The sequence below is a fragment of the Tinamus guttatus genome, unplaced genomic scaffold, assembly GCF_059628265.1.
Source record: "Tinamus guttatus ecotype Peru unplaced genomic scaffold, ASM5962826v1 Tinamus_guttatus_pri_ptg000035l, whole genome shotgun sequence".
NCBI lineage: Eukaryota > Metazoa > Chordata > Aves > Tinamiformes > Tinamidae > Tinamus > Tinamus guttatus.
Genome location: NW_028288569.1, coordinates 653,396 through 674,619, shown reverse-complemented (window position 1 = coordinate 674,619; position 21,224 = coordinate 653,396). Strand labels below are relative to the sequence as shown.

The 21,224-nt window shown below is 42.5% G+C and overlaps 1 protein-coding gene across 1 annotated transcript; it reads left to right on the top strand.

The window, feature by feature from the left end:
* The first annotated feature begins 10,921 nt into the window (after positions 1-10,921).
* CD2 (CD2 molecule) lies at positions 10,922-19,979 on the top strand. The gene is made up of 4 exons (XM_010224554.2): positions 10,922-11,249; positions 14,175-14,417; positions 17,583-17,702; positions 19,770-19,979. Exons 1-4 carry the CDS (start codon positions 10,922-10,924, stop codon positions 19,976-19,978), a joined length of 900 nt encoding a protein of 299 aa, XP_010222856.2. The 3' UTR covers position 19,979.
* Positions 19,980-21,224: the final 1,245 nt, after the last annotated feature.

Genomic DNA, 21,224 nt, shown 5'->3' with positions numbered 1-21,224 from the left:
TCAGCAGAAGAGTTCCTGGGGGCTTGAGTGTGTGATTTTTCAGCAGGAACATTGAATATTGCACTGAGATCATAAATCAGTGCAAGCCTTAGAGCATTAGTGTCTTTAGTGTAATGGTTTAGCTATTGTGGGCTGTTTAAGGTGGCCAACTGCTTGTGTGTATAGTTTTTTTTCTATGTTGTTTTATCTCTCCGGACAGTAGCAATTTATAGAATCTCTAAAATCTTGCTGCTGTGTGCATCCTGTTCTGCTTAGGAGAGATTGAGGAGAGGAGCAGGTGGAGCAGACCTGCAAGGAGAGTGCAAGGACTAGGTCCTTGCCAGCGCGTAGCTGATTTGCCGGCCAGGCTGCCGTGGGCTGCAGGACACACTGTCAGAACACAGGTTTTACTCTTTAAGAGTATTTTGGTAACAAGAAGCAAGGCATATGAGTGTTAAAGTATGTGCCAGCTTTGGGCTAGAAAGACATGGTTGAATAAAAGCAAATGATACAGATCAGGACTGAAATGCATGGAGAGGTGTGAGTTGCATTTCTCCTTCCCATGTTTTTTGTCCATTTTTCTCATCATGCTAATGTTTTATCCTGAATCCAGGATAAGATTTCCTTTGTAAATACTGCGCAGCGAAGTCTGCAAGTACCCCAGTGAAGACAAAAGCAAAAGCCTGCCAAATGCTTTCATTCCCCTCATGGGGGAGCTGGCTGGACAGCTACATGCTTACGTGAAAGTCTTTTATGTATCTGTTAATGGGAAAGCTTTGTATTGGTTATACCCAGCCATGGACTGTGCTTGTTGTGGTTTCTTTATTCTAAGATTTTGTTTTGCAGATTTTGGGATTTTGGATTTTGTGTGCTATGTTGGTGGTCTATCTGTGCTTTCTAGGGACACTGTAGTGATTAGATTTTTCAACAGCAAGAGGAGGATAATTCTTCTTCTCATGGTGCTGTGCTGTCTTCTTTTCAGTACAAACATTCCTCAACAGCCATGAGCTGAACGACGAAAATGTGATGCTGGATGCTTTGGAGGGCACGGTGTGCTGCCTAGAGAGTGAAACTGGAATTGCCTTTGCTTTGCAAAAGTAGCACTCAGCAGCTGGGGGCCAGAGCAACAGAAACTGGGAGATGTAGTCAGCTTTGGCTGTGCATCTCTTCTGCACTTTCTGGCAAGCACAGGCAGGGGACAGCCAACTCCAGCAGATGCTTAACCTTCGGGCCCAAATAGCCTGAACACTTGCACTGGAAAAGATTTATATCAGACATGGTGAGTGGGGTGAGGTGTCAGAGTGGGACCAACCTGCCCTGCTGGGCTGCTGCATCCCGCGTGCATCTTGTCTCCGTGCTATCATGCTGCTGTGAGCCTGGGAGGGCTGTAAGCAAACTCTGGCCTACGTATGCTAGCACTGTCACTGGTATAATCCTTGTCTGGGAAGGGTTTTTTTTCCCATTAAGACGGGAATCTAACACTTCAATTATCTTTAGGAAGCAGATAAATCATATTGGCCTTCCTTTTACCGTGAAGTGCCTGTGTGGCAGCTGGGTGAAGATTGCTCTTGCTGCGAGGTCAGGAGAATATTTGTGCACCCTATACTTAAATTGTACATGTTCATGCCCAGCTGTTCTCATCTTGTATGTGTGTGTTTTTTTTCTCTGTAAAATGATTTTGTTCCTAATAAAATTATCTGTTTTCTAACTTGTATTGGAAATGTTTGAGTTCTATTATTTAATAAACATTTCTTTATGATTTTCACCGAAAATGCAAGGAGTGACTTCCATATTTCCACTATGCCAAAACAAGGAAGATGGTGACAAATAGACCAGAGCTCACTGCATGAGTTTATAGAACAGAGATCAGAGGGATGGACATTTGTTTATAAATCCTGGAAACTTGCCGAGCACATCCACCTGCTACAGAGCACTAAATGGCAATTCCTGCCCTGTTACCCGCCTGGCTGCCACCCTGTGCCACGTGCTCTAGGTGTCCCTGCTGGAGCAGGGGGGTTGGACTAGATGATCTCTAGAGGGCCCTTCCAACCTCAACCATTCTGGGATTCTGTGTGAAAGGTTGTGGGACAGTATCAGGTAACTTCTTCATCAGAGTGCGTGTGTGTGCATGTCTGTGTGTCTGCACTTCTGTGTGTGCTAGCAGCACACCAAGGCTGGCTCTGGTGCATTGCTGAGGTGGGAGGGGATGCAGGGAGATGGCCTCACCTTGAGGCCAAACAGGGAATGTCTACCATGAGTATAAACAGTCCTGCTGGCTGCTTGTGCAGAAGTTCTTTATCTAGCCATGATTTTTTTTCTTTCTTTTTGGTGACACCTCTCACCTTAGCTGTGAGAGGGGATGCTTGCCTGTACCTTTTTTTTTTTTTTCTCCAAAAAAGAAATGAAACTCTCTGACATTCTCACACTAGCCCATAGACCAGTGGACCCAGACAATGGGTAGAATCAAATGTCTGTGTTTTCCATGATAATATAAATCCCTTGACTTTACCATTGTAGGGTTAGCCCTGTCTGGCAGAATAACAGGAGTATATGGATGTTTATGTTGCCGTCGGGAATTTGACCGGAAACCAGGATCTCTGTGCTGGCTCTTCAGGGTTTCTGGCAGCCTTGGCGAGGCCACGCTGTGCCAGTCCTGCCCCCTCTGGGTTGTCGATGGAGCCAGGGTGCCTGTGGGATGAGTCTGTCCTGCCCTCCAGGCGAGGCGAGCTGTTGTTCGGGCTGTTTCCTCCAGCTGCTGCTGATGGCGGCACCTTGTGCAAGGGTCCTGGGACCTACATACCCTGGCTTCGAGGGGCTCAGCGTGGGGCAGGGTCCCCTGCTGTGTTAATTGAGTGCTCAGTGGACAAGGGAAGCTCTGTGCTATGGGAAGTGTGGGTTTGGGATGTGATTTCTTTGGAAACTGAGACAAGCCGACAGTGATTTCTAGCACTTCACAATGTGGACACTTAGATTTGACTCAGTGTCAGTTTTGTAGTGGGAAGAGAAAAACCTCACTTGTAGCATATGCTAGGTAGTAAGTGGCATGAAATAAAATATGTAAGCACTTTTCTTATAATGTATTTCATGCTGTAGGTGAACATAAATGGGAAACAATAGGAAAGTTCTTACCTGACTAAAAGAGATAAGTAGAAGCAAAAAGCAAAAATGTATAATAATGAAGTAAGAAAAGGGAAATGATCCCTCTATGTATTTTACCTTTCAGAATCTATGTATCCCTACAAAATCATCTCATGTTAGTAAAGATCTATGTTCCGGTAATGAAACAGTAATACCCCATCTTCCAACGTTTTTCCATGTTGCTGTACAGATGTCCTAGTGTCTGTGTATGTAATTATTGGGTTACATAGGGGGCACCTATGAAGCTTGTGTTGTAAATGTGAGCAGTGGTTGTGTTCATGCTGTGGTGGGAACGGTCTGTGAATCTGAAGAAAAACTGAGGTCTTAGGCTCATGCATAGTAAATTCGTGCCTTTCTTTCTTTCTTTCTTTCTTTCTTTCTTTCTTTCTTTCTTTCTTTCTTTCTTTCTTTCTTTCTTTCTTTCTTTCTTTCTTTCTGTCTGTCTTTCTTTCTTTCTGTCTTTCTGTCTTTCTTTCTGTCTTTCTTTCTGTCTTTCTTTCTGTCTTTCTTTCTGTCTTTCTTTCTGTCTTTCTCTCTTTCTGTCTTTCTGTCTTTCTTTCTTTCAGGCCTGACTGCCTGGTGTCCAGGTGAACCTGAATTCATCAAACTGTTTACAATCTAAGTTTAGGTATCTGACTCTTCTCTCTGTCCTCTGTGTCTCCATGTTCAGATATTTCTGAAGATAGAGATTCTGCTGCAAAAGTTAATGCTGGCATCCATGTCCCTTTGTGCCTCCACTCACCTTCAAGTTTCCTTCCAGTCTGGCATCGTGTCAGGCTCAGCAACCTCCTGATCTATACCTAGGAATGTCTGATACCCCAAACTGAGCTGAAAACAGGTTTGTGGGTTTTTAGTTTACTCTGTGTGTTCCTGGGGGCAGTTGTGAGAATGTAGGGAATGTCTTCCTTCTAGGAGGTGGGGATACTAGGCCTATGTCTGCTTGGTTTATGGGCTCTGCAGGACTGGGAACCATCATCTTTATTCTGCTTCTCATGCTGTTGTACAAAGGCAAACAGTAAATGGAAGGTGTCTATCTGTACATAGCAAATATGGATGGCCAGTGTGGGCTTTTTTAATGGATTCCTTTTCCTAGTTAGCATATTCCATATCGTATGTAAATATTTTATCATAGGTATTTGCTAATGTGACTCTCGAAGTGAGCACTTTAGAGTTAATATTGAATGTTAATTAAAAAGAAAAACTTTGAACCTGAGTTCTGTGGGCTTTTTTTGAAGTTCATCTAAACTGATCACAACTACTCATATTTTCACTATCAGTTAATTTTTTAAAAACTAGAGGTATTACAGATCAAGAATTACTCAGAGATAATTTTCATCAAGTCATTTAGAATTACAAATACAGTATATTCAAGGGAATTACCATCTATTCACGTATCACATATGGAGACGGAATAAAAAAAATACGATTCAGTGGCTATATTTTTTTTGAGTGTTACTGGCTCAGCTTTGCTTTAAAAAGTCCTTTTTGAAGGCAAGATGTATGTTCCCAAGGCTAAGGAGTGAAAGTTTTATTTGATGGTAAAAGTCATGTAATGAAATGAAATGAAAAAAAATGAAAAAAGAAAAAAGTCAAAAAAATGGTAAGCAAACGATAAACAAGAATTGCAACAGTGACTTTCATAAAGGAATATATAACTTAAAACAATGAGCATTAAAAGCTTATTAAGACAGAGATTTTCATCACAGTGTTACTAGCGTAAGGAATTTTTCATCTGAAACAAGTGTCAAACCTGAAATCATAGGATTCAGTACAGCAAGGGGAATTTGCCTGAGCAGTAGTGACGTAGGTAAATGGGTTGTCGACTGTTTGGCAGTCAGTGTTAATGAATGTTGAACTGCCTGCCAAACGTGGGATGTGTGAGGACTTTTCCTGTATGGCACACTGGGCCCAGAGCAGCAGTTCACCTGCTGGATGGGATGGCTTCTACTGCTGGTTTCCTCTCACCACAGGATTAATCATGGCAGGACTAAAAGAGAAGGATCCCTTAAAGGACAAAGGGACCCCTGTGGAGGATTCAGAAGGAAGAAAAGACAGTGGAATAATTATCAGGGGTGCAGAAGCAAAGGTGAGTCATATACTGTTTTTTGTTTCTTTGTTTGTTTTGTGGTTTTTTTTTTTTTCCTCCCTCAAGAGTAAGGAGTCTTCTGGGAATTCAGAAAAGGTCTATCTTCTGTCATCCTGTAAAATATGATATTTTCTTCCAGAAAGCAGTACCCATTGCCACTTCTTCTTATTTACTCTGACATTTGATGCCAAACATTCCCCAAACAAGTGCTTTTCTCCTTGTGATAGATTACAGTTCTCCTGAGCCTGAACAAAAGCCTCTCTGGTGATGTGCGGCCTTGGTCATTGGCCATTTCTTGCTCACCCCTCTCCATCCTTCTTGTGAGCCAGTTGCAGGGAATATATTGTGGTGGTTTTGATAAGCCAGCCAAGAGGAACAAAAGGAAATCTTTTCACAGAGGCAAAAGAGAAATACCATTCTTTTTTTTCCTTCTGTATTGACTAATTCTAGCTGGCTGTCAAGATTTTCTGCTGATGTCACTTTCCAGTATGAGTGGTATCAAATGTGATGGGAGAAGAGTGGTAGGAAGCCAAGATTCTGACCAAGCTTAGGCATACTGGGGAACGATAAGAACTTGCCACTTCCCTTTGCTCGCCGGGCATAGTTTTGGTCGAGCTTTCTCTTGCTGTGATAGGAAGACATGAAGACAGTTGTGCAAGCTACACATTTGTTTGGATATATTCCTGCCCAGCTGTTGAGCCCTTGGGAATCTTTTTCTTTTGATGCTTTTGTTTCTGATAAATTTTGTTCCTTAATCTGTTGCTGATAGTTTAAAACTTTGTTATTTAGCAAATGATTGTTTATTGCTTTTTCTGGAGAACCAGCTGTAGATGGAGAGGCTCTTCTGAGAAGGCTCTTCTGGAGAGAAGATGAGCAGGATTTAACATTGACATGAATTTGCTACCATCTATTTAAAAAAGCATTATTTAAGCAACCTCAGTGAAAGAGGAAAGTAGATGTTTGCGTTTATTAAGATACAGTGAATTACATAGCTTAAGGTAGGATTCATAACACAAATAACCACTAGAACCATAGTTCCGACCTACTGCATCTTACATGCATGGCACAAAACATCTACAGTAAATTTCCACTGTGCTTACACTATAGAGTTGCAGCTCTGCAAAGTGGCCTCTAAGGTTCAGCAAGTTTTTATGACTAGCCCGAAGTGATGTGTACAGGGAAAAAAAGAGAAATGCAGTCAACAAAAAGTCTATTCTTCTGTAATGAAAATAAAGAGGGATGGCCAAAAAGAACGGTGACACTATCCTGAACCTGACTGTTGAGACGTTGGTTGTGGTAACAGATACTCTAGCTGGAAGGTGCTTTTAAATGGTGCTGCCTCAATAAAACACCAAGACAAGAGTGAGGGCAGTGGTTTCAGCACGTCGGGGGCCTCCCTTTGCCCTGTTTTATGAACTTTAGCACGTTCAGCTGCTCCTTGCCTCAGAGCCTTGGGGCAGCACAAGGGCACTGGTGAGGGCCCTCTTCATCAAGACCAACCTCCCAGGGTGGCAGATGGACCAGGGGAAGGCTCTGTGCACGCTCCATGTGCACCACATGCCCTGAGAAGCAAACCTTCCTGCCTGCTGTTCATGTGTGGTGAAGATCAGAAGTCACTCATGCAAAGAGCAGGAGAGGTCAGGGTTGGTGACACTGCCTGCAGCCCTGGTGGTACAAACCTGGCCCATCACTGCCAGCTCGGGCAGGAAGAGTGTCCCACAGTACTGTCAGGGCCCAGCCTGGGGCGTGCTGGCAATGTCCCCACTGGGGGAAACCCAAGCGTGAGTGTCCAAAGCCTGGATCCAAAGCGTGTCTTGCGCCCACAGCTTTCTCTCGCCTTTGCGTGTACCTCTGTTGCAGTTCTTTGCAAGGAAACAATGGCAAAAAGAAGGAAGGAAAGCATGGTTTGCTGCAGGGAGACAGCAGGGCTGACTGATCTCCTCGTGTTTTACGTCTAGCAATTATTTTTATCCTTTTATGCAAGAAGGGAAGTTGTTACCAGCTTTGGTGCCGCTCCAAATATGACAGAGGCAGAGAAAGAGTGGGGTCTTGTAGGGTTTTGCTATTACCTCAAGGAGAATGACAGGGATTAGAGGGAAAGGTTTACTTAAAAATTAACATTTCATGTGTTGCAGCTTTTCTCTCTTGTCCTCTCTTTGTCTGAATCTAGTTGGGAGATTTCACTGACTGCGGTTGCAAAAAGATTGTGCCAAGGAGGAACTGGCACAAAATCCTCACCATCTCTAGCCATTGCCTATTGCTGCTCACTACACCCTCACCCAGCTTTCTTCTCACCACCTTTCAAACATCAGCTGAGGGGACGATTTTTGCCTAGACCGAGGCCATGTTTCCATCGTTTCCGGAGAAGAGATCTCCGCGAAGTGGCCGATGTGATGGCTTCAGCAGGAGGCCTTGCCTCTCTCTTCTGTGTGATGCCTTCGCAAGACGGTGGTGGGAGACCAACTCTCCCACAGGCCTTGGACCCTGGCGGACCCTGGTGCCTCCTCCCACGGGGAGCGCCCATTTCCCTGCTCGACGTGTGTCACCCATCTTGGAGGAGCCAGCAGAGGAGGAAGTATTTCTGTCAGCACTGCTGTGGTGGGGCAAGAAAGGAGATGTGCTGTGGCGAGCGATGGGAGGAGGAGAGCGGGGCAGGAAGGCTGTGCAGGCACATCCTACGGCTGCCTCCGCGCAGCACAACAGTTTTGCACCTGCCAGCAGCTATCGTTGGGCGAGAAGGCGCTGGAGTTTTGACCCTGAAAATGAACTCTGGGAGACTTTTCCTTGTCAAGTTCTTACTGCTTTTATTTTCCAGTGTAAAATGTGAGTTTGCATTATCTTTTTTTTTTACTTTTTCGCGTAGCTTTGCTAACATTGCCTTTTAAAGCATTTAAAGCTTGGTGGGCCACGACTGATAACAGACTAGCTCTGCTTTCCTGATGGATAAAGTATTTGGACATCTTTAGGGTATTGCTATTATTAGCTTTCAGCCAGGGACAGGGCCGGACCTGAGTTTTCTTATTCCAATTATTATAATAATAATCTGTAAACAGTTCTGGTTTTAAGTTTATGAACCTTAATTTTACACATGTATAATAAGAAATGTCAGCAAGTTGTTTTCTCTCTGCTTTCAAGGTAGCTTGTAGTGTGTTTGAGATCCATTTCATGATGCATTGTGTAGAGCCATTATCTCATGTAATTTCCTTTTCTTATCAAAGATTTGCTCAATCTGTTGAAAGTGCAAATTGTATTATTCCATAAATTCTAACAAAAACAGTAATACATCCTGACAGACGCAAGTGGAGTTGAAGGAGTCTAGGCTGTGAAAAGCAGTAAGAAAATACATATTTGTTGTATTCTTGTGCATTATTGCACTCATTATTTTAAAAATGTTAATCTAAAAATTTAATTAAGGTGTTAACTCACAGATTGGAGAAGGTTTTAAAAGATGCAGACAATACCATTGCTCATAGATTTTATTTCCATTCATTCAACTATAGATCATATGTATGGCTTTTTAATGCTTTTTTTCTCCTTCAGAACAAAATGAATAGATAAATAAGGAATTTATTTTTGTACTTGATATACAAAACATCCTGTGTAGCAAAACCAAAGATCATTCACTTGAATAGAACAACTTGTTTCAAATATATACGAAACCTTAAAACAAAAGACATCCTTACTTTTATGAAGCTATTTTGGAGCCTTTGTTTTCATCTCTGTGCCTGTGAATGATCTGATTTTTCTTGTGACTGCAAGTGAGCTCCATGTCACTGGTTCCGATCCCTTCGAAGAACACGTTTTTTGGCGTTAGCAGAAACGCTGTTTTATTATCTAAACAGATTTTCAGTATCATTCATGTAGGATCTTCAGCGTTCTGTCAGTGAGACTTTGCAGATTTGTGAAACAGTGACCAGATATGGCTAGGTGATATATCCACAGGGATGCCACTGAATTTTCCAAGAAAAAGAAATATATATATATATATTTGACTTCAAAATGAAGGAATAAATCCTTCTACTAGCTCTAAATATCTGTCGGTCTGCGAACAGAAACAAGTACCAGAATTCAAATATTTGAATATAATCTGGTGTGTCATCTCTATGGAAGATCGATGGTTCTCAAATTGTTTGACTGGTAGTTTTTTTTCAGAACATCTCATTAGATATTTCAAATATTTTGTAAGAAATGTGATAGCGAACGAATAACTTCTCCTTAGACTGCTGGGCAACTTGCTGGGAACACTTCAGTGTAATCTTCCTGCCGCAGAGAATTTTAATTCTTTGGTTATCTCTAATATTGTTAGTTTTATGAAGTAGCAATTTGATTTCAGTTTCCCTTCTATGACATACTTTATGATTGTCCTAGGCACAATGAATAAAGAATTATATTCTATACTGAAGAACTGTAATAAAAAATGTATAAACATTTTTTTTTCTCTGTGGGGAAGAAGTGCTTAAAATATGTAACATTAGAGCAGAATCAGCTCTACCTGATAATGTGAAGAGAAATCTGATCCTACTTAACGGCTATACTCTATAAATTGAAGAGAAAAAAATATAGAAAATGACAAATGAAGTAAATTCTGATTCTGAAGGTATATTCAGTTACTGAAGAGCACATTTAATCTGAAACTTGTAAGTACTTTTCCATCGCTTTTTTGAAATTTTCCCACCCACTATCAGGGTGGAGACACTACCTTACTTGAAATGACCTCCAGACAACACGTGCATACAGAAGCCCCAGTGGGCTCTTTAGGTTCACTACAGAGATGAGTGTGCCTTGCAAAGGTTGCAAAGCAGTGCTGGGGAGATAGGCATGAGACTCAGGTGCCATGTGAAGAGTAGGTGATCTCTATTCCTAATCAAATAATGCTTAGTAGCCTTAGTTTTCTTAATTACACTCATCTTCAACAGTCACACAGTAAGTGCTACCCAGTCTTGCTAGCACCTTTGTGAAGCAGGTTATTTTTAACTATTTTGCAGAAGGAATTTATGATCAAATGAGATCTTCAAAGAAAAAAAAATCTTTTTGTTTGCTTATCTCCTAATATCACCAATGCCTTGTGAGTTCAAAGGCTGCAGTTAGCTGTTCATTTCTTCACCCCTTATTTACCTCTGTGTTAGAGATACCAACTGCAAGTAATCTGGAGGTACAGGGTCCTGGAGATCAGCATGAAACTATCATTGGAAGCTGCCAGTGCTGGGTCTTCATCCAGTGCCGTGTCTCATGCTCACTTACAGCTTGACACTGGCAAATTTTTGCTGCTGCTGTTACTGCCATCACTATTATTACTGTTCCTTCTACCTAGGGCCTCTACTAGTTCATTTTCTTGCTACCCACAGTAATGTTTAAAGTGATGAGCACTCTGTTTGTCAGCAGTGTCAAGTACAAAACATGGATCAGACCTGATCTTTAGAAGGGAATAGTTCAGAGTTAAGTTTGTAAGTTTGTGGGTGACCATGAATCAAGACATTCAAAATCTGTAAAAATAACTCAGGCAAACTATAAAGGCAACTTCTGAAAACCAGGCCCCTGACTTCCTACTGTCTCTGAATCAAGTGCTGGCATCTAACTAATTAAGGGTCAAGAAAAACTTTGGAGCATGAAACGAAAGCAGTCTTAGTAATGAAGAGAAGCTTAGGGAAACTGGAGTAGAAAACACAACTGCTGCTGCTGCTGCTGACAGGACCTGTGGGGGCTGTTCGAGATGCACTGATGAGGTTGGTTGTGCTTCCCTTTAAAGGTGCTGTCAACAAAACGATTTACGTGGCAGTAAATGACTCGGTTCTTCTTAACGTTGCTGCTGCTTTTAGCGGGAATATACGTGAAATAACGTGGAGTAGAGACCAGAAGTTACTTCAGATAAAAGATAAAAAACCCAAGTATTATGTTAACAAGGACCAGTGCAGATGTATGATATTCCTGAATGGGACTCTGAAAATCCAGCAGCTGGTAGAAAGCGACAGTGGAAAGTACTCAGTAGTTGTTTATGACCATGATGGAAAGTTCAAGACAGAAGAGAAAACCATGCTCATTGTTCAGGGTGAGTTTTTGCTCTTCTCATATGATTCCCAACCACAGCTGAATAAGACTTGGTGTTTGCGCTGCCACCTGCTCCTCTCCCCGCTTTCCATATTAGGGGAAACTGCAGTGAGATATACTTCTTTCTTCCTTCTTCTGACAGCAATCTGTTTTTCTTTTCTTCCCTTGCACTGCTGCTCTTGAATCCCTCTGGTCTTCTTTTCCAGCTTGGCTCCTCTCTTTATCAGCTATCAGTTTTCAAGAAAACAGCCACGAGCACCTGTGTGGGTACGGGCATGCTGCAGTGTGACACACAGTGCCCACACTGCTCAGAGTGCTTACTGTGAACTGGGCTGAAAACGGCTGTGTTGCTTCCAGCAGCAGCCTGCATAACCTACTTTTATGTGCTGCTGCTGCGTTCTGTACTTGCCTCAATGTGGGCTTTGACCCACATTGACCATTTTGTCTGTACTGAGTTGTATCTTTTGACCTGTAGCTGCTAATCTTTGTGTTATATCTGCTGACTCCATACGGAGGTCTCAGGAGTGTAGGTGATACTAGATGTCTGTATTTAAATGATATGATTGCACTCATGGTTTTTCCCTCCACTATTCCAAATATCCAGGAACACCCCTTGCTCAAAGATGCACCAAAAAAGTCAAGGATTTGTATGTGCAGGGGGAGGAGACTCTTGCATCCCATTCTTGGATAGCATAATATAGCAAATGCAAAGATCATGCTATTTAAAGTCCAGAGTAGTCAGCTACACGGATTCAAAGCATGGAGGCAGGCTCAACCTACTGAGGTATCATTCCTGTGCTGTGCCTTGTCCTCAGAGAATGGAAAAATCGCAACTCAAAGCTTTTGGGATAGAGATGGAAGATGGGCTTGGCTATTCTGTCCCTTTATGCCTGATACCACATCTCCAGATGATAAAGCCATAATGTAGGGTGGGTTTTTTTCAGCCAGAGGATGATTTTGCCCTGACCTTCCTCAGCCGATGTGCACATCTCTACCAAACAACACTGAGTCCATGATATCAGCTGGCACCACTGAAACAATGTTTCGGCGAGTCAGCAGCAAAGACAATTGGAATGGTTTTTAGCACTGATTCTGTGTAGTAGGAATCTTACACTTTATCCTTTAAATAAAGGATATTTATATAAGGAATGTTCCCCTTATCTAAAGAACCATTGAGAAGAGAGTGTGTCTCACTACCGCGAACTGTTGCTACAAACTGTCCACTCATTAGGAGTCTTGTCCACATCAGGGTCCTGAATTTTATTTGACTCATGCTTGACTCATTCGGGTGATCTGGGTTGAATAAGGGCAATAGGCTGTAACCTAGCTATGTGATGCAACTGTTCATCTACTGTGAGGTGGGGAAACCCCTCCACCTCTGATATGTAGTTTTGAAAGTAAAAGCCTTTAGTAACTTTGAGGCGCTAGGGTCATCTGTCAGCCAAATTATACTTTATTATTATAGCTGGGAAAACAGTTGCTTTTTTAAAAAAAATAATAATTATCTGATGACATAATCCCACAACTTCATCATCAGGACCTGAACTCCACTGTGCAGTGTTTCATGTTTGGGGTTCCCCCAAAAACATATGCTATAATTTGCAGAAGAGGAGCAGGTCTGAGGAAGAAAGGGAGATTGCAGATATCACATTGTGAACTCAGACTTTTTGCTTCAGTCAGCCATCCTTGGCTTTAAAATGTACATTCTCCATAGCTTACACCACCTATATCTGTAGGTGGTTTTTCCATATGATGTTCCTGACAACTGACTGTGACTGAGGAAAGTCCTGCAAGGCTTTTCTGTTTCATGCAGCATCACCAGTGATAGAGAATCTGCAAATGAAAGGTAGCAAGGTATTTGTAAGACACAGAAAATGTAAACTAATTTTCTCCTTCATATCATCAAGACCTAAGAGGCTTTTCTGTTTGATTTGTTTGTTTGTTGTGTTTTCTCTTTTCTAATTTGTTTTATTCTGATGAATTTTCATGCTGTGATTGTCATGCTAGTTGAGTGCCATTAAGCACCACAAGTAGCTACCTGAAGGGCATGGCAGATAAGAGCTGACCTCATTTGCGCCAGAACCCCAGGATGAGAATTGCAGAGGATGATTCCAAGTCCATAGTCTATCATGTCCTCCCCAACAAACATCTTCCTCCCTTACCCTGGCCTGGCTGGGCCACAGACATGACCACCTGAGTATCTCTAGAGTAACAGAGTAGCTGATACGAATGTGCATGTTGGCCGCAGGGTTGGAGCTGACGAGGTAGCTGGCCCTTAAACCCTCACCAGTCATTTGAACTGCATAGTGATAGTGATCCATTTATATGCAAAGCAAGCAGCCTTGTGGCTGCACACAGCTTCTCACCTCTGTCCCCATTGCAGTAATCTTTCCCCCTTCCTCACCTGGCCCCAAAATAACGAAGTAAACTATAGCAGCACTTGATTTTCAGATTGGACTTCATATAGTTAACAATCTGGACTGTAAAGATCATTATGATGTGAACTCTACATACGTCTATTGAGAAGTAATATTAGGGATAAAACTCAGGTTATAAATTTAGATAATACTGAACTGAAAATGGGTCCAGGAGAAGGTGGAGTACTGATACTCTCATTGACATAAACAATCACCTCCTCTTGTTTTTTTTTTTTTTTGAAAGAATCATCCAACACAGCAGTGAGAATGGTACAATGGTACAGAAGGAGAGATCAGAAATCTGTTAGGCCAAATACTGCATTTTCTTTATTATTGCTATGCTAGCTCCCTGGTGAATATCTCATTTGCTCTTCATTTTTCTCTATCTTCATTAGCTGGTGTTATTTTTTCATTGCTTACTGATGGCCAATTCTCTGTTTGCTTAATAATTGAGCTTTTTAAGAGGAGAAATCTCTCAGATTATGTCTGTTCCTTCTTTTCTTTTTCAGAACCTGTCCCTCAGCCAGACCTCACTGTTAACTGTACTAATAAATCCATGTTGGTGAGATGTGAAGGGAAGCAGAAGACTAAGGACCATATATTTATGACAGAAATTATACGAGATAAAATCAAAAAAATCCAAAAGAATGCAACAAAAGTGGAATTTCTTACACCTTATTCTGGGACGTTCAGATGTGTGGTAAAGAACCAAGTCAGTGAAAAAACAGTTGAGAAGAAAATTGATTGTGCAGGTAGAAAATCTGTTTTTGCCCGATTCTCCTAACACTGCGCCACAGAGCCTGGTGTAGTTGTACGTATCCCCAGGGCTGTTCCAGATGCCAGAAGGGTTCCCAGTACCCTCTACTATTGTGAGTCTAACGACCTTGGACCTTGCCGTTACTGGCAGGTGACACTATTGCAGCATCCTGGATGCAAATTGTGCGCTCTGCTCGGCATTTCAGAGCCTTGTTGCACCTTTGCCTTCCCCACTTCGCTGTTGCCTGCCCCACCACTACCCTTATAGCACCTCTGCCCCAGCAGCACAAAGGCAGGGGCGGAGGGATGCGACGGGGGCTGTGCTCCCCCTTGTCCCTGTGGTGTTTCCCTTCCTGTGGCAGAGTGCCACCACCAGCAGGGACCTGTGGCCTGTGGGCCAGTGGGGTGGCTAGAGAATGGAGAGATTTGGCTGGGGGTGAGAGTCCCATGGGTGGCAGAGAAGCCTCGGGCACGCTGCCATGTTGCCTCCACCTGGGGAGGAGGTTTCTGAGGGGAAACTGCAGCCTGACAGAGACCAGGCTAGTCAGGGCATTAGGGAACGAGAGAGAGAATCTTGCTCACTCATACCAGTGCAACCTGCCCTCCATCACTACAGACCAAGAGGTATCCTGACAGATTCAAATGGTGTCAACCATCAGTAGTGGTAAAGCAACAAAATAATGAAGAAACTGAGGAGGCAGGCATGCAAAAGTGTTTTAATGGCACACAGTAGTTTGCAAGAGGCGGAAAGAACTTTCCCCTCATTTTTATCCTTACTTACTCCTTTAAAACCAGCACTACTTCCCAAAGGAAGGACAGGGTAAGCTTAGGCCTGCATTGCTGGTGCAAGCACGCATGATCCTTCAGCTAGATATTTTGGTTTAACTGGTCACTCTTGAGAAGTTTTGTTCTTGCTTTTTGCACAGGGTGAGTTGAGTGGAAGAGCTTTTCTCTCTCAAATTACCAACAGTGAAGTAGTAAAATGTTTGACACATTGACACATTATGGTACAAATATACCATGTGTAAAACTGTGAGAAAACACCCAAACCACATAGCACTACCTTTTTTACTTAAACTAAAAACTTCACAGATGTTCTTGTATGGGGATAGGATATTGCACTGCTCCATGGTAGATTAAAAATCCCTCAAGTTTCAGTCAACCGCCCCTCCCACTCTACTGCCATCCTTGAACATCTTAGGGAAGCAAGTCTGTCTGCTTCAGAGGCCGGCCAGGAAATAGTAGTGATGAAAAATCAGTAAAGTGTCTGAGAGTGTCAAAATATTTTGAGAACTGGAGTAGGTGAGTATCATAGTGAGTATCATCATGAGTATCACTTAGAGGGAACTGAAGCCCTTGGGTAACAGGTATGAGTACTGTTCTTAAAGTTACGAAGTCTGTCCACCATTGCTGGCCCTTAGTATGCTGAGCCTCACAGTGGTGAGACTGACCTGCATGCTGCCATGGGGTTAATCTTTTACCTTCTGTACCAGGCTGAGTCCAACCCTGATGCCCCAGGAAGGAGAAATGTTCATGTACCCACTGCTGCTGCCCTTGGCTACTGTCTCACTTTTCCTCTATCCAGGCAGAATTAGATAAAATCCATGTTTACATACTCTAAACTTCTCCCATCCTGCATTTCAGTGGGAGCTCTTGGAACTAAGGAATATGAAGTGTCTATTCAAAATTCATCTGCTGTAGAATTTCCATCTTAGAAGAGCCTAATTTGGCCTGAATTTGAGGACAATCATATTAAATTTTGACTGCCAGCGAGCTTCAGATGAGACTCAACTCAGCTTGCTTTTCATGTAAGCATAACTAGGAGCAAATCTGATTGGGCTCATCTTACAGCTGACTGGGAAGAACAGGAATTTAAGGGGCAAAAGTACATTTCAGTTCAGAAGTAGTGGCTGAAATAAGTGAGAAGAGTCAGATCACTGAGGGGCCTCATTTCTCTCCACTATCTCCAAAAGGAAGCCCAGGCAGACGTTGGCCCTTGTAATGTAGACACCTCAACTTTGGTGTCATGACCTGCCTTTTATGGGCTTGCCCAGTGAATGTTAAGAGTTATACCAGTGTTATATCCTCCTTTCAAGCTTTGTCTGGCAAGGAGCAAAGACGAGTGTACTTCCGTTCAGCTCTTTTGTTGCTTCGCAGAGCCCATTCTCAAGCATAAACAAAATGCTGGCTGGACAGCCCAAAGGCTAGAATCCAGCAAGCCTTATCTGGTCAAGGTAAAGAACAGTCATATAAATATTTGTTCACCAGACAAATCGTGAATCTGTGTAATATACGTATTTTTCTTTTCCTTCTTCGCTATTTTAAATTTGCATAAAGCCAAAAATTAAAGAGGAAGTGCCAAAGCAGTATGAGGCAATCCAGTCTCAGTGTTTCCAGCTCAGTAGGAAGTACTTAGAAAAAAATATTTTTAGCATTTAGATGCTGAGCATGCTCTGGATGCTCACTGCCTTATAAGGGTTTGAGACATATCAATAAATTGTGCTGTGTTATCAAAGTGTCTTTGTGTTTGTCCATTGTTAGCAGGGAAGGACACTAGGAATAATTTAAATAAAATGTATTGGCACACATCAATGCTCTGGTTTTATAATTTAAATCCAGATGGAAGAAATCAAATTCTCCCCAGTGAGGGTGAGGGCTGGTAATTTTCTGTTGTGTATGGAAAAAAGTCAAAGGGTGGGTTCTTTCACCTGGGCTGTGTCGATGGGGAAAAATACAGAATACTAGGTAGCTATTCGTTTGATTTTAGGAAGAGCCAGCGTCACACCATGAAATGGTCTCAGGTACATGTTGTGCAAGTTTGGATGACTAAGATGTAGACTTCTGTGCCAGGTCAGATGACTTTAACACCTGGAGTAGGGTCTCCTGGTTTCTAGTCTAAACATTGCCATTCCTTCTGGGTCTGTAGGCTAATTATTTGATATTTTTGCCTCTTAAGATTCCTTGGGTCTTGTTATCAGTGAATTAGGAGGCTATATTGAATTTATTTATTTACAGAAGTGTTCTCACTACTGTGGTCCAAAAAAGCATCAGAAATGTATTAATGTCATAGATACATTCTGTCAGATCAGGCCTGAACCACAGGCTTACTCTTGCAGTGATTTTTTTCGCCCTGTAACACCCTTTTTTACTCTCTTAACTAGGTCAGCTGGACCTTTATCTCATCATAGGCATAGTAGGAGGCGTAATCTTCCTTGTTATCTTCATAATATTGCTTATTTACTGTATCAGGAAGAAGAGAGCAGAAAGTCTTGAAGAAGATGGTAAGTGTTTAAGGACTTTATATTATTTTCCAGCCAAGTAAAATCTTAGAGCTTCCCTGTGGAGCAGGAGCATGCTATCTGTCTCACCATGAGTGAAAACTTTGTTTGGGAGGTGGTGAATCCCAGCGCGTCAGCTGCCATTGTCAGTCTGGGTTTCTGATATATGCTTTGAACAAAAGGATTTTGAGCCCCTTTGTTTATCCATGAAGGAAGAACTGTTCTTCCAAAACTTGGCCCTGACCACCTGCCATGAACATTTATGAGGATAAATCTAAGATGTTGGGTTCCTGTCAGCAGATTTTTTTCATTTTGTTTATGCAATTGTAAAATTAAGATCCATGAAATCTCTAGTCACATTTAGAAACATGGCAAGTAGGGGAAGGGGCAAGAAAGACTTTTTTTGTTTGTCTCTTGTGAATTTGTGCAGGCATCTCATACAACCCGTCCTCCCTGAAAAATAAAGTTGCTGAAGTGCCATCAATGCTGGAGGTCCATTATGGGACACTTTAAAGAGCCTGGGTTTTCAGAAAGGACAGAGAATTCATCTGTTGAAATTCAGGCTTCTCAGACTGCAGAACTGAGTCTGAGAGAGAACTCAGGTTCTCAGACTTGTCAAACCCTTCTCTCAGTATGGCTTGTTTTGGTGACAACTCCTGGTGTAACCCACGAGTTGCCTACCCTAATTTGGGTGGCTAGACAGACTTAAAGAAGAGGATGCTGAGCTGCAGTATGAGGTGAGTCTGCTGACCCACACTGAAGAAGAGTCTAAAACAACAGGGAGGTCGTGCTGCAGCTGGAGAAGGCAACTTGGCCTCAAAGGCTTGCTTTCAAGTCCCCTGACCTTCAAACTGTGCCAGGCTTCCTGTGTGGTCTTAAACAAGTGTCAATCTCTCTGTGAGTCTGTTGCCAAACTACAGTATGGAGTTAAAAGCTCCTTTTCAGATCACAACAGTGTTGTCCAGATAAAGAGGGTAAAGTCTGAAAGAAACTCCAGCTGATATCTCAAAGGTGCTTTGCCCAGGCTGGCAGCTAGGGTGAGCATAACCTATCCCCTTACTGAACGGGAGTGCAATCTTGCTCCATCTGTGCATGGGTCACTCTCTGAGCTCTCTCACTTCTCCCATAAGTTATGACCAGAAAGAATAGACAAGTGTTTTACCTGTCCTTTAGTAAAGCTGATGATAGTACAAGCACGGATTACCATCTCAGAAAGCGTGGCATAGTTTGTGAGCACAATGCCAGTGGGAACGTAGTTAAGTATTGTTTACATTATGTCTATTCTTGTTTGATCAAGATAAATCACTGCCTTCAAAAGTGCAGTGATAGCATATTCTCAATTCTGGGGTCTGGCTTCAGCAAGAAGCGCACAAGTGAGGGAAAATGAGAAGATAAGAGAGAGACCAGCTTGTCTGAAACAGTTCAGTGTGTGTTTAAGGTCATTTCAGTGTCCAGTAAAGTGGTAAATTCCTCAATTCCTAAACTAAAATGACTGACATATCAGAAACGATAAGTCAGTCGTTAAAAATCAATTAGCATGAATTTATGTCTTATGAATGAGAGGAAATTAATGCTGGAAAAATGTAGAAATTCAGGTTTCCAGATGCCTGGAAATTTTCAGGACCATCACAGCATGGTTAGTGACAAGACACATTTTTTTGTTGCTGCCTGTAGGTTCATGTCATTTTCCCTTCAGTGAACCATTTCACATGAGAGAGCTGCTCAGGTTGGGGATCTCTGCTGGACACAAATGGGACCTCCCCAGCAGAGTCAGGTCCCCCAGAATGGAGAGGGCAGAGCTGCCCCAAATGTCCACATGTGGCTTGACCTCAGATAGACAGCCAAAAAGCTTTCAGGTTTGTTTGATGGGAGCGGGCAATGCTGACTTCGGTTGTTCCACTGGAGTAGCAGGGCTATCTGAGACTGACAGCGGCCTTCCAGGAAAGACCAGCATTTAATGTGTTCTTGCTTGGGCCAAAAACTTTTCCCCAGGTGCTCACCATAAATAACAGTCTGTCTCTGGTCAGACTTTAGTCTGTGCCTGATTGCTTGGGCCTTCTATCATTGCAGATGAAGAGAGAATGATGCAAATTCGCCAGGTGGACACAGAAATGATAGTCCGGGAGATCCCTCAGCCACCCTCCAACCCTACCCCGAAGAAGCTGCATGTGCAGCAGCGGCCTCTGCCACAGCCACAGATGCAGCAGCAAGCAGTACCCCCACGACCTAGGCCACGCACACAGCAGCGAACTCCAAACCACCCAAGAGGAAGACCCTAAGTGGCTGCTGTGGGCAGGATGACAGACTCTCCTCTCTATGATTCACGGGAAAGTTTCAAAGAGGAACCCTTGCTGCCCTAGGCTTGAACCATGCTCAGCTATGAAATAGCAGCTTTTGTTGCAGAAAATTAGAGAATGCTTCAAATGGTCCAGGTACAGAAGATTTGTAGTGACGGAGGTTCATCCCTGTGGCCATTCTTCTTCAAGTGACTCTTGGTTAGGCTATAGAGCACTGAACCTTGAAATCTGCATCTATCTGCGATTCATTTATTTTTATTGCACCTCATTATCTTTTTGTTTTCTGAATGGAGTATATCGAGAAGGATCTAAAGTTCCAGTGAGACAACATGGGCTTACTGGTTTGATGTGGTTTTGTCGCATGTTTTTCTTCTCTGCTTCTGAAGCTTCAGATGGCCCTCTGGCTTCAGCATCAAATCCATGATCTCCTTGACAGAAAAAAAAAAAAAAGTTGTAAAGTTGTATGTAATTAAATGCTTACCTGGTGTTGAAAGAACTGGTCCTGTCTAATGCAGACAGGAAAAAAACTGAGGGGAGATGTGAGAGCCTTTGTGTGGGGGAGAGTGAAAAAGCAAGTGAGAAAGGAGTAAGCTATTCAGTTTCTACCATGTTTAGAACAAGAAAACTTGGTCTTAAATTGCAGCAGGTCAAGAAGTCTTTTTCTTACAGGCAAATGAAGCAGCAAAATAGATTTCTGGGGGAGGATCTCCATTACCAGGAGTTTCAAAGGATGGATTAGACAACCATCTATAAGGTATCCTCATCCAGCTGAGAACCAGGGGAATGTACTACATGACCTTTCCAAGGTCCACTTCAGCTCTGTTTTCTATGACTACATGCTTGTGAAGAATTTTTTTTTTCTCAGCACAGATCTGTTTGTAATACGAGTCTCACGAGCCAAAGGATACCAGACTTATCCTGCGACAAAATATTTTTCTGGATATCCAAATCTCCCAGCAGTCTGATTAACAACAACAATCTGATTAACAATGATATTAATCCTTCTAATTTTGGAATTGTCTACAAATTCCTCTTTTGGGGAGCTTTGGAGCCAAGAGAAGAAAGACCCCTTTAGAGCAACACTTGAATGGGTAAAATAGAGTATCTGGCGTAAAAGACAGGTAGAAAAAGAGTGAGCTACCAGAGCCAAAGACAGTGAGAGATCTGACCTCCATTTTGATCATTAGGCACTATCCTCATGCTTGGGGAGTTAAACATTAATCCTTTA